At 38.2% G+C, this 12759-nt stretch overlaps 1 protein-coding gene, 1 long non-coding RNA gene and 1 other non-coding gene across 7 annotated transcripts in view; 1 reads left to right on the top strand and 2 right to left on the bottom strand.

Moving 5' to 3' along the window:
* Positions 1-12759, top strand: part of TSBP1 (testis expressed basic protein 1) — a 217663-nt gene that overhangs the window by 24352 nt on the left and 180552 nt on the right. For all 5 annotated transcript variants that reach the window (XM_049653493.1, XM_049653494.1, XM_049653495.1 and 2 more), the window contains exons 10-16: positions 4061-4081; positions 7330-7368; positions 7927-7947; positions 9834-9854; positions 10583-10603; positions 11204-11224; positions 11878-11898. In XM_049653493.1, coding sequence (XP_049509450.1) covers positions 4061-4081; positions 7330-7368; positions 7927-7947; positions 9834-9854; positions 10583-10603; positions 11204-11224; positions 11878-11898 — 165 coding nt within the window. The remainder of the gene's footprint in view (positions 1-4060; positions 4082-7329; positions 7369-7926; positions 7948-9833; positions 9855-10582; positions 10604-11203; positions 11225-11877; positions 11899-12759) is intronic.
* Positions 3325-12759, bottom strand: part of LOC125938404 (uncharacterized) — a 60633-nt gene continuing 51198 nt past the window's right edge. Inside the window, exons 2-3 of the long non-coding RNA XR_007462690.1 lie at positions 9006-9089; positions 3325-5268 (exon numbers count right to left, since the gene is read on the bottom strand). This is a non-coding gene — a long non-coding RNA (uncharacterized LOC125938404). The remainder of the gene's footprint in view (positions 5269-9005; positions 9090-12759) is intronic.
* Positions 12570-12678, bottom strand: LOC125939182 (U6 spliceosomal RNA). Its single transcript, XR_007462944.1, has one exon. It is a non-coding gene; the product is annotated as a U6 spliceosomal RNA (small nuclear RNA).

A 12759-nucleotide genomic window follows, 5' to 3' on the forward strand; every position in this document is an offset into this window, starting at 1 on the left:
CACCTCACGCCAGTCAGAGTGGCCAAAATGAAGAAATCAGGAGACTATAGATGCTGGAGAGGATGTGGAGAAACGGGAACCCTCTTGCACTGTTGGTGGGAATGCAAATTGGTGCAGCCGCTCTGGAAAGCAGTGTGGAGGTTCCTCAGAAAATTAAAAATAGACCTACCCTATGACCCAGCAATAGCACTGCTAGGAATTTATCCAAGGGATACAGGAGTACTGATGCATAGGGGCACTTGTACCCCAGTGTTTATAACAGCACTCTCAACAATAGCCAAATTATGGAAAGAGCCTAAATGTCCATCAACTGATGAATGGATAAAGAAATTGTGGTTTATATACACAATGGAATACTACGTGGCAATGAGAAAAAATGAAATATGGCCTTTTGTAGCAACGTGGATGGAACTGGAGAGTGTGATGCTAAGTGAAATAAGCCATACAGAGAAAGACAGATACCATATGGTTTCACTCTTATGTGGATCCTGAGAAACGTAACAGAAACCCATGGGGGAAGGGAAGGAAAAAAAAAAAAAAAGAGGTTAGAGTGGGAGAGAGCCAAAGCATAAGAGACTGTTAAAAACTGAGAACAAACTGAGGGTTGATGGGGGGTGGGAGGGAGGGGAGGGGGGGGGATGGGTATTGAGGAGGGCACCTTTTGGGATGAGCACTGGGTGTTGTATGGAAACCAATTTGACAGTAAATTTCATATATTAAAAAATAAAAAATAAAAAAAAAATAAATAAATAAAAAATAAATAAATATAAAAAAAAAAGTCATCTTCCTGAAATAAAAAGTCTCAAGAAATTTAGGATATTATGCATATATGAAAAAATTTTCCTTCAATTTTTAAAACATAATTCAAAATGCAAAAAATGTGAATTAATCTGAATCTCAAAATTATTTTGCTAGTCTACTACTGTGGCATAACTGCATCCCATGAATGAGGCTGTTTTATTACATATATATGTAATATGTATATATTTATATATATTACATATATATGTCATATATATATATACACATCTATATATAGTATGGGATCAAAAAATAGACATTGTTCAGAGGGCTGCAAGAGACTCAATATTTTATTTTATTTTTTATTACTTTTTAAAAGTTTATTTATTTTGAGAGACAGAGACAGAGCGCTAGTGGGGGAGGGGAAGAAAGAGCAGGAGACACAGAATCCAAAGCAGGCTCCAAGCAGTGTGATGGGATTTTAGACAGTAAGGAAGAAAATCAAATCAGGAGTTATACTAATGATTATGACAATATGCTTCTTAAGATGAGAATTATCCTCTGATGGTAAATAAGGTAAATAAATATGTGATACATATTGGGTTTAATCTCAGAGGAAGGGAGTAATTAGTTATTATAAATAGTATTTAGCTGAAAGATGCATGGGACCATTCATCCCTGAAGTTCAATATGCTGTGTGGTTCTACAGGATGAATGAGGCCCTCCTGAGATGTACCTATACAAGCATACATAGATAAGGACTGCAATTCAAAACAATAATATAAAAATATGTACAGAGTTTATGTGCCAAGCTGTATCCTAAGCATAACAATCCTATGAAGTAGATATTATTATACATCTTGTATTTAAAATGAATAATCTTAGGCACAAAAACGTCAAGTAACTTGTGCAAGGTCACACAGCTATAAGGTAGAGCAACTAGGATTCAAATCCAAGTATTTTAGCATCTGATCTCCCACTGTACTTCATGAAAACTAATCAGAACCCCCTTTCTGTTAAATCAATTAATCCAGACTCCTGTGGATTTTTGTTATTATTCTTCAGTGTTGACTCCAGAAATGGTATTTAAGTCTCTTTCTATTTCTCAGTTCAGAAAGGAGAAATGTGAGTAAGCAGGAGGTCAAAAGAAAGGAGTATATAAGGCAGCTAATGAAGGTTTAACCAAGACCTAGGTCTTCTGAGTTCCCTTAAGAGTTTCAATCTTCACACAGGCTGAAAAGAAAAAGTAAATGGCCTCCCTGTTCATCACCAGTCCTACAAGTCTTTCTGGGCCTCCATCACAGCACCAAAACACAGTACCCTTACACTGTCCATGACTAAATCACACCGCAGGTGGCATAGAGGATTTGGTAATTCCTGGAGATGCCAGTGTGAGAGCTTCTCTCTGAAGCTTCTCTTCAAAGGGTATTAATTCTGACGACTTTAAGCAGAAGACCTCAGGAATTTATCTGTGTGTCCATTTAGCAGTTTACTAGGGAACCGAGCACGTCCTGATTGCTTCTCTGTCATGAAACCTTGGTATCTGGAGGCTTTTTCCCTGTCTTCTCTCTCCTAGGCAGGCCCTAAATTTAGAATGTGAGCCCCATGGAGCACCTGAGTGGCTCAGTCAGTTAAGCCTCTGACTTTGACTCCATTCATGATCTCACGGTTTGTGAGTTCCATCCCCGTGTCAGGCTCTGTGCTGACAGCTAGGAGCTTGGAGCCTGCTTCGGATTCTGTCTCCCTCTCTCTCTACTCCTCCCCCACTTGTGCTCTGTCTCTCAAAAATATATAAATGTAAAAACAAAATTTAGAATGTCAGCCCTTTTGCTTCCCCATTATCCTAGATTTTATCAGCTGAGGCTGAAAGACCCAGGAATAACAAGACTACAAGTGTGTAGATTTAGACTAATTGAATCATTAAAAGTTGAGCTGAACAGAGCATTGTTAAACCCTGTTGTTTTAGAGATTGGTTAAATAAGGTCCCCAAAAGATGATGGAAATGATCAAAGATCATACTTTAAATTAGAGAAATTTAACCTCCAACGTAAGACAAATAAGGCAAATGCTTCCTTCTTTCATTCTTTTTTTCATCCTTCCTTCAATGAATATAGTGGGGTTCATTCAATAGTAGTCTATATTTCTGTACTGTCATAATTTTTATTAAAAGTTACACAAATCTTCCCTATTATTTAGATCATTTTATAAGAGGAACACTCTAGAGATTAATAAAAAGAACAGAAAAAAATTGGGAGAGTCAATATGTAGGAAAGAAGTTAATTTACTTCATAAAGGAATATTCCAAAAGGAACAGAAAGAGAAAACTGTGTGAGGTACAGAGGAAAGTGCACTGAACCAAAGTCAGAAAAATTGGAGACTAAAACTGCATATAATTTTTATTTAAAAAAATTTTTCTGATGTTTATTTTTGAGAGAGAGACACACAGAGGGGGGGGGGGGGGGCAGGGGCGCGGGCAGAGAGAGAGGGAGACACAGAATCTAAAGCAGGCTCCAGGCTCTGAGCTGTCAGCCCAGAGCCTGACACGGGGCTCAATCCCACGAACCATGAGATCATGACCTGAGCCAAAGTCGGACACTTAACTGAATGAGCCACCCAGGCACCCCATAAATGACTGCATATAATTTTTAGCACACTCGGCCACAGACCTTCTCTTCTCTCAGCCTCAGTTTTCTTTTTTTATAAAATTAGAAATTTTTTTTTTTAGAGTGAGAGAGCACATGCAAGTCAGGGCAGGAGAGGGCAGGAAGGGTGTGGGGGGAAAGAGAGAGAGAGAGAGAGAGAGAGAGAGAGAGAGAATCACAAGTAGGCTCCATGCTCAGCACAGAGCCTGATGCGATCTCCAGGCTGGATCTCATGACCCTGAGATCATGACCTGAGCTGAAATCATGTGTCAGATGCTTAACTGGCTGAGCCACCCAGAAGCCCCAAATTGGAACCTTTCTAACATTGCCTTTCTTTGGTTCTTGAAGCTATTACATTATGGAGAGGAGATTTTCCAAACTGAGAAAAGAAAGAATGAGGGAGAAATGGAAAATAGGGGAAAGAAAAGATGCTGAATGAAATCAGAATATTGAAAATATAGTAAACCTGGATTCTCTCCTGACCACTTTTACTCCTGGAATAGTGTCCAAGGGGGAAGAAGGTTCAAGACCTGCAAGCGTGGTAATAATCCATGTGCCTATGGGGGAATGAAGGGTCTAAGGTGTCCTGAGGGTACAATTTCCAGAAAGACTCCTGGGAAATGGGTGGATTATTTAAACCATTAACTCTACTGATCTGAATATTTATTGTTCTTTAGCTTTGGTGCAAGGATCCATGAGTAAGTTTTTCTTTTCCTTTCAAAATCTGGTATTGTAGGGCTCCCACAGTAGGCAGAGGATGTCTCCCTGTCTTATTTGTTCCCTGCTATGTCAGAGTGGCAGGGCTTGAAGCTCATCATTCTCTGCCTTCTCCTTCATTAGGTATCTTACCAACGTCAGGCGTACCTGTCTTCCCTTCTTGTCTTGAAGCAAATTCCTCCACTTATGTCCAGTTATAGGACCTCATCTCCCAGCCCAACCTTCTCTTCAGCAGTCACAGCTTCTCCCTTCTATATCTTTGTACTTTCCTCTTCCAGTAACTCCCTCTCCTTAAAGTATAGAGCAGGTTTGGTTTTCTTCCACCCAAAACAGATCCTCCCTTGATTCTGTGTCCCTCTCTAACTACAAGCCCCCCAGGCCCACAAAGAAGGAAATTATACTGTTTACTTTGGCTGTGGGCTTGGGAATAAGTTACTGTTTCACCTCTACTATTGAAAAAATGCATTATTTCTCCATGAATTGAGAGTGGTACAATAAGACTTTTAAAAAACCACTTTAAAAATAAGCCTGCTTACTTATTAATGTATTATAAATAAACAGGGAGACCGTTACATAACTCAGGTTCTGGAGCCAGGCCGCCTGGAATTGCATTCCAGCTCCCTATTTACTGGTTCTTCGAACACAGGCAAGTTATTTAATCTTTCATTAAGCTTTTAAATTCAACAACCAATTGAAAAACTAACAGAACAGAACACAGACGTGAGTAAAAATAGAAGACATGAATACAGAAGGAAGAAAACTCAAGATAATGCTTAAATCAGTCTCCTGGAACTGATTTCCACTTATTGCCAAACTGAGATGAACACATTTTCTAAACAAATGAAGAGTGAGAGAGGAATGAGGTACAGAAAAGTAAGGCAATCAGAGAAGATCACACACACACACACACACACACACACACACAAATTCAGAAGCGAGAAACAATCCTGGTTGGACAGATTTTTTTCTTCTAAGTTTATGTGCTTCTGATAAATTTTTTCATATTGAATATTTACTTTTGGTCATACTTACAGCAAGTAAAACTGTTTCTTGTTCAAAGATAATAATTTCATGATTTTCTCCAAAAAGTATCACAACTTCCAGGTGCTTCACAACCTCAATAGGTTTGTCAATCACAGGTTTGAATTAAATGTGACCCGACCAATACCTGTGATTAAATTAATGGAAAAAAAGGGATTCATTTGGTCTATCTCAGCTCAGCCACAGCCTGTGGTGACACTGATCTCACACCACACTGTTGTGGAAGAATGTAGGGTGCGCACTTAAATCCCTTCCTTTTTCAAAGTAAAGCTCCCAAACTGGCAATCCATTGGTCCAATGCCACCTGTATATTGGCTGACCAATAAAGCATTATTTTAAATCTTGCATTTGAATGCTTCTAGATAGGGTATGCACTTTTCAAATGACCAACTTCTTTACTACCCTGTATAGCTGACAGATTCACAATTCAGGAGACTTGCTGAGGCAACAGAGCATACGACCCCCCACAAAGACAACCAGTATTTCCATTTAGTATGGAAATTTTGGTACTCTCTACAAGAACTAATTCTGATATTTTCATTCAGAAGATTATCCACAGAAGTGAGGTCCTTAATCTAAAATTATATAATACTTAGTATTTTGTCAGGATACTCAAATCTTATAATTAAGTTTTTTTTATCTGCTTCTTCACTCTGAAAGTAAGTGAAACCTTTCACTGTTGTGCCTGTTTTCAACCAGGCAAGGCCACAAACTTTCAGTTCAAAACTTCTTGAAAATATATGATATACATTCTACCTCTGCTTATGCCTTTGCCTGTGGCAGGTATCAGTAGGTAAGCGTACTTCTCTTTCCTGCTCAGCCTACATACAATCTAAAATTCTCACCTCCAGAGTGTTGCTACGAATTGATCAGACTTAGTACATTAACTCAAATATATTTGCCATTTCTGATATGGATTAATATCCTTAAATATTAAATATATGGGAGCTGTCTTTTATAAATTATCTCTGTTTAGTAGTGGGAATGGCTGTATGCTACCTTAGTCTACAATACATAGAAAAGGTTGTATCTCTTCCCAAGTGCTGAGATCTTATCATTTCTGTGAAAAGCTATTAGTTTCTTCCAAACATAATAACAAACAAAATTGAGTCATAAATATACAAGAACTATATTTAATTATTTCAAGAGAAATAAATTACATTTTTCAACTCACTAAAAGCTTTCTAAGTGTAATTTTTTTTAAATAATACTTTAGCATTTAAAGAATGCTCAACAAAGAGAAATAAAAGTACATAAAGAAAAGATCTGAATAGGTAAAAGAAGAAAGTGTGGGAAGGAAAGCAATAGGAAGGTAGAATTTCAGTGAAAATCTCCAGAACAGGAAAATGGAAGACCAAAATAGGTTCTAAAAGTCCAAATCATAGTTTCACACATACAGAAAACCTTTGAAATTCCACGGGAAAATTAGCTCATCTCATAAACAAACTTGTTTCAGTAAAGAGGCTTTCAACATCTTCAAATAAGATTGGTTACTCTCAAGGCAGAAGCAATGGTTCTCAACTGATGTCAAATCTCACTGCAATGTCAGCTTGCGTAACTACGGTACTGAGGTAACTAAGGAATACCAAAGTATATTTTTTTAAGAGTTGAATCACACAGATTAACAAATAAACAAAGAACACAGAGAAATACTCATGAAAATGCCCTGTCACCAGCATTCAAAACTTTCCAAATGACGGTAAGGAAAAGAGGGAAAAATAGAGAAAGTAGAAAGTAAACTAAAGCTTAATGCCTTAAACACAGTGAAACTTTCTACTTTGCAGAAGAGTTTCATTCCTTTGTAGTCCCTGAATATTTCTTTCATAACAATTTTGATAGAACTTTTCAGCTTTCCTATCCATTATTACTCTTGATTTTTACTACAGCCATTTGATGTAAGAAAGGAGATATAATTTTCATTTTAAAGATTAGAAAAGTAACGTTCCAAAGGTTTAGTGACTTACCTAGTCATAGAGCTACAGAATAGTAAAGCTGATGAGACTCTAGTCTTGGATCTTTAACCTCAAGACTATTTGTACCTCACATGTGGGGAGGAGGGGATAGGACTGCCTACATTTCATGCTCTCTGAAAGTCTAAATCTAGATAAGATTATATTTGTCTTTTTTTTTTTTTTTGCTTAAACAACAAACATTTATGTCTCATAGTTCTTCGCAATTTTCATTACAGGTAATACAAAAGCCTTCAAAGCAACTTCAGAACCTTTATGTAAGTTTCTCCTATTTCTCAACTCAGTTCTTTTTGATCTTCTACAAAGTGCCTACCATTGGGGGAGTTGGGTGGGGGCTAAGGAGGCACAAAAAAAAGGAAGAGGAAAGGAGAACAACCTACTATTTAACTGTTCTCCTTTGCCTTTACCAGTATGAGGAACTTGAGGCTGATTTCAGGACCCCCCTAAGTAACTGATGATTTTCTTATTTAGCAAAGTGGAAACTCTGCTAATAAAATTAATTAATAAGTGAAAGGAAAAATCCTGTGATTAGATGAAGGTGTTTGTCAAAAACAAATAGTTCTAGAAATATCTGACAACAGAAAGATAGCAAAAATTGAAAACAAGAAAAATAACTGCAGGAAATATGATCTTATGGGTCTCCTGGGTGGGGGGGTGGGGGGTGGAGGGGGGTGGGGAGGGAAAATACTGACTGACCTTCTTACAGCTTTTCATGTAAATGTAATATGTAGTAAATGCTTGACCTGAATCTCCCTGAAATGTACATCCTTCATGCATGCACTCTCCAGACTTACCTTTTTGTGTTTGTGTTTTAGCAGGCAGTGCAGGACCCATAAGTAAGTTTCTTTTCTGTGCTTTAATTCCCATGCGCTTTGCTTTACTACACTGTTAGAATATGTAATATGTAAGACACTCTTATTCATGGATGTTTTTATTTCCTACTGCAAAAATTGCCAATTCTTTTGTCCTTCTTTATTTCCTATTCTTTTTTTAAAGTTTATTTATTTTGAGAGAGATAGAGAAGGAGAGACAGAATCCCAAGCAGGCTCTGCACTGTCAGCACAGAGCCCAATGAGGGGCTCAAACTCACAAAACACGAGATCATGACCTGAGCCTAAGTCAAACACTTAACTGACTGAGCCACTTAGGCGCCCCAATGCTTCCTATTCTTATTCTAATAAGCTGGGAGCTTCCGTGAGGAAGTATTATCACTTTTAGTTTTCTCAAAATCTTGAGATTCAATAGCAAAGAGAAAAAGTGTTAACAACAAAAGTGTTAGAAAGGTAGGAAGGTCCCTTGCTAAAAATCCCAGTCACACCAAGAGGAAGGGAGCAGTGAGTCCCAGCTCACTGAGGGTCCCTAGGCTGCTGTGGATGGTGGTGTGGAATGTATATGCCCTGCTATTAGGCCCTGATGTTAACAAAGAATCAGTCTGGAAGAAGTGTCCAGATTGCATCTTAAAGGACATTACATCAAACATCTCTGGCAGAAGCACTGGTAGAGGACAAAGAATGAGGGATGGGTGAGAAGCAGTTGATTTAGAAAAGAAAAAAAATGATAAATGGACACAGTGATATATAAATGCTCTGACCTTTTACCCATCTGTTAATGGCCTTGCCGCTTAAAGTGGGTCCAAGGATCTGTATCAGCATCACCTTGAAGTTTGTTAGAAATGCAGAATCTCCACCTAATGCCTACCAAATCAGAATCTGCATTTTAACAAGATCTCCAGATGGTTTAGAACCATTACTTGGCAGAGTTTCAATCCTCTGTATGTAGAAAACAAATGTAAAGTTGAGTGTTCTTGATCTAAGTTTAACCAGCTCCTCCATTCCTTCAGATTCTCCACAGGAAGAGTAGCCTTAATGCCAGTGACAAGAAAAATGAAACTCACCAAGGTTTCGTTCATTTCTTAACATATTTCTGTCCATCGCCTCTAAGGACATTCAGACCTTGAGCTCCTGGGTCAGAGCCAACACTAAAGGAAGAGGAAGAATGATTTGAGGGTTAGAGCTCAAGGCAAATCACACTCTGTGTCTACACCTCCTGGAGCATTTATACACATGAAACATGATTTAAAAAATCAAAAGTCAATCAAGAGTAAACACTGAGCAAGTGTCACTAAAGCACATGTAGCCCAAGAGATACAGAGAGGTGTCTGTGCGAATGTGTTTGTAAAAGAGAAGGCTGTTATTGCTAAGCATGTGGGTCTAGTTAGTGCCTCAATCCCTTTACCCACTAACTTCACCTACAAAAGTCTTGAACCTACCCAAGAGTTTCTATTCCCTCTTATGCTAAGATATTGCAGGCCAAGTTACTCTGATGACTAAGGCAGTCAAAGGTCACCCACAGGAGACTGAAATTCCCACTGTCTCCTTCAGAAGATGAGGCTATAGATTCTGGCTACCCGAGTTCAAATTAGACCAGTTGAAAGAAAGGCAATTATCTATGGAATCTACTGAGTTACAAACAGTGACCCATCAAGACAGGAACCTTGACCACTGCATCCCTCCAGCTCCACCCATCAGATCCCAGTAGTTATGAGGGTCCTCCAAGGTGGGGAATGAAGAATAAAGCTTATTTGCTCCTCTGGTGAAATAGAAATATTGTTCCTTGTGTCTGTTTTTTATAATGTTTTCCCCAAAATAATTTCAACTCAAACTAAATTTTCTATGCCAAAGAACCATACTAATTAGTCTGTCTTGCTTTTCCCATATTTTAGCTGGAGCCATTGGACCCATAAGTGAGTTCCTTTTCTGTTTCCTAATTCTGACACTCTTTGGTCTTCTGTGAGGTATGGGACCTCTCCTCACCCAAGCTCTTTCCATTTCTAGGCCTTCCCACCCATGCTTCTTGAGTACATCTGAATTACTGACACCCCTAATGCCCAAACCTTCAGGGGGTGAAAAAAACCCCAGCCTGAACTGACACTAAGTTTAAGACAAAGGAAAACTAAATCATTCATATTTAAAATAACGCCCCAGAAAAAACATTCTCTCCACTATGATAAAAATGATTAAAACAATTATTGTGGACTTTTGCTAAACTGAAGGTAATGCTACAAGAAGAGCAAGTGGTTCTAGAAGGTGAAAGAATAAGCACCATAAAGACCAAAGAGGAGGGTGATGAAAAATGGCCAAAAGACATCCTAACTACCCCTGGAGTGTCAATCCTTTGAGACAGCTGAGTGTTGGGCAGGGCAAAGAAGGAAAGAGAGGAGAGATGAAAGTGAAGGAGACTAACAACCTTCAGCCCAGGTTCTATACGTTTCCCTCTGCCATTTAAGATGAACACTGAATGACTTGATCTGGTGGGAGGGGTATGGGGCTCCTTTGCTAAAATTACCTACCTATCTGCAGTAGTAATTCTCCCTCTGAGTTGCTTCACTGGGTTCTTTAAAAAAGAATATTGGTGGCATGAGCATTCTAATAATGTCAAACCACACTGATTTTCCTCTTCTTTGTATTTTAGTGCAATTCACAGCACCAATTCGTAAGTATCGAATTTGTTTCTCCACTCTGGTTCCTTTCACTTCTTACCTTCAAAGTCTTAAGTATTGACCTACCCTGTTTTCTTGATACCATGTTTCTCAACTTCCCTAGCATTCCTATTACACAGATTTCAAAGAAGCTATGCATGAAATAGACAGACTGCAAAGCCCACCCGCTAACATAAGAAAAGAAAAAAGGACCCTCTTAATAGCAGCCATAATGCCCTGGCAGTAGGGAAGGTTCACTTTTCAATTAACAGTAAGCCCCTAATGAAATGAGAAAGAGAGAGAGAGAGAGAGAGAGAGAGAGAGAGAGAGGAAATTTTTTAAAGGAGACATTATAAATTAGTATGAATGAGTCTATCCCAATCCTCTAAAGGTTTCAAACATCACTGAAAACAAGGCTGGTGGAGGGGGTGGTCTATTCCTATAAGTCCCTTATATTGTACAACAGGGAACCTATTCAAAGATTGCCAGGCAAACAACCCCATGATGTTCCTAGGGTTTCTACTTATGACACTCCCTCTAGAGTAAGTTTTGGGGAATGGCTATTTCCTTCACAGTGATGAAGCATACTGATTTTCTCCCTCTCTGTTTCTCAGCTGGCGGTACAGGACCTATCAGTAAGTTTGCTGTCTGATTCTTCACTGTAAATAATTTTAATTTCCTGCAGTATCTTAGGGACCTTTCCTTGAATCCCATGTTGGGATTTCAGGGGTTTGTGAGTCCACATTTTCTTGGCCTTTTTTGTTTTCTTCTACCTAGCATTTCCATTAAGTCATTAATAATCATGTGAATGTACATTCCACCACTAAACACAAACTGTAAAGTGGAGGATGAACCCTTAAAGGTTTCCAGTGGCTTATCAACATCAGCAAGGGATTTTTAAAAACAGAGTGAAATGAAAAGAAGTGAAATAATAGGAGAGAGGAAGAAAATTAAGTTTAAACAGAGAAGGATTTTTCCAACCATCTACAGGGGTTTAAATGGGCCAAAGTGGGGTCCCCTACTTAGTACCTTTGCTACTTACCCTCTCAGTGGATGCATTAGGTAAAGAGGCCCTTATATATATTAGATTGTCTTAGCATCTTAGCAAAAAAACAAACAACAACAAAAAAAAACACCTCAACTTCCCTACTACCCCACTGCAGCTGAGCCCAAATTTAGTGGTACAGATTCTTACCAGGAAAAGCATATAAATGAGAACTATGGCCTCCAGAGCCCAAGAGCACCTACTAATTTATTCTCTCTTTTCTTTTATTTATTTATTTTTTAGAGCTGTCTCAAAAAACCATTGGTAAGTCACCTAAACCTCAATTACTATGCTTTTTGGTCCTTTACAATGTTTAGAATGTCAGTCAATTTCTATTTCAATGACTCGTGCTCACAAACCCCAGGATCAAGTGTTTCCACTGTCTCATTATCCCACTCAGAATTCCCAGAGGTTAGATTCAACCAGGTTCTTCAATAAAAAGATATTAACTATGAAGCTGAAATACAATATCAAAAAATAACCCCCTAGGAATGGTCTTTTCTAAGTTATATAATCTAGCTTTACTACCAACCTATAATAAAGATTTAGAACACAGTACCTAAACTTCTTGCTTTTCCTGCAAATAATTTGTTACTAGATTATGTTCAAAATAACGCAAATCTTAAATTCTTTTTATTTCTAATTGCTCTGAAAAGTTCTCTCCAGGACACATGGGTTTATTGTCACCAATTTTTAGCAACTTACCCTATTGCATTTTTCCATAGAAACATTATAAGTAACAGGTTCCAAGATATAGTCGTTCATAATTACATATTTTTAAACTAAGAGCAAATAGTTGTATCTTCACACACTGGATTACAGTATTCCTAATAAAAATTAGGAATTTTTGAAATTAGAAAAGTAAAGAAATATGACTTGAGGTTCCCCACATTCACCTGACAGAATGAATATAAGTCCTGTATAGGTACCTGGTCATTCTTTGCATGATTCCTTCAGGAATTTGTGAGTCATCCTTGCATAGGGGCCATGCTAATCTTCTCTGTATCACTCCAATTTTTGTATATGTGCTGCTGAAGTGAGCACTCTGTGATTCCTGTAACGGCTTACAGTTTTTCTACCCCTCACATGCATTATTTTGTTGGGCCTACCAACATTTCAATGGTG

The sequence above is a fragment of the Panthera uncia genome (assembly GCF_023721935.1).
Source record: "Panthera uncia isolate 11264 chromosome B2 unlocalized genomic scaffold, Puncia_PCG_1.0 HiC_scaffold_24, whole genome shotgun sequence".
Classification (NCBI taxonomy): domain Eukaryota; kingdom Metazoa; phylum Chordata; class Mammalia; order Carnivora; family Felidae; genus Panthera; species Panthera uncia.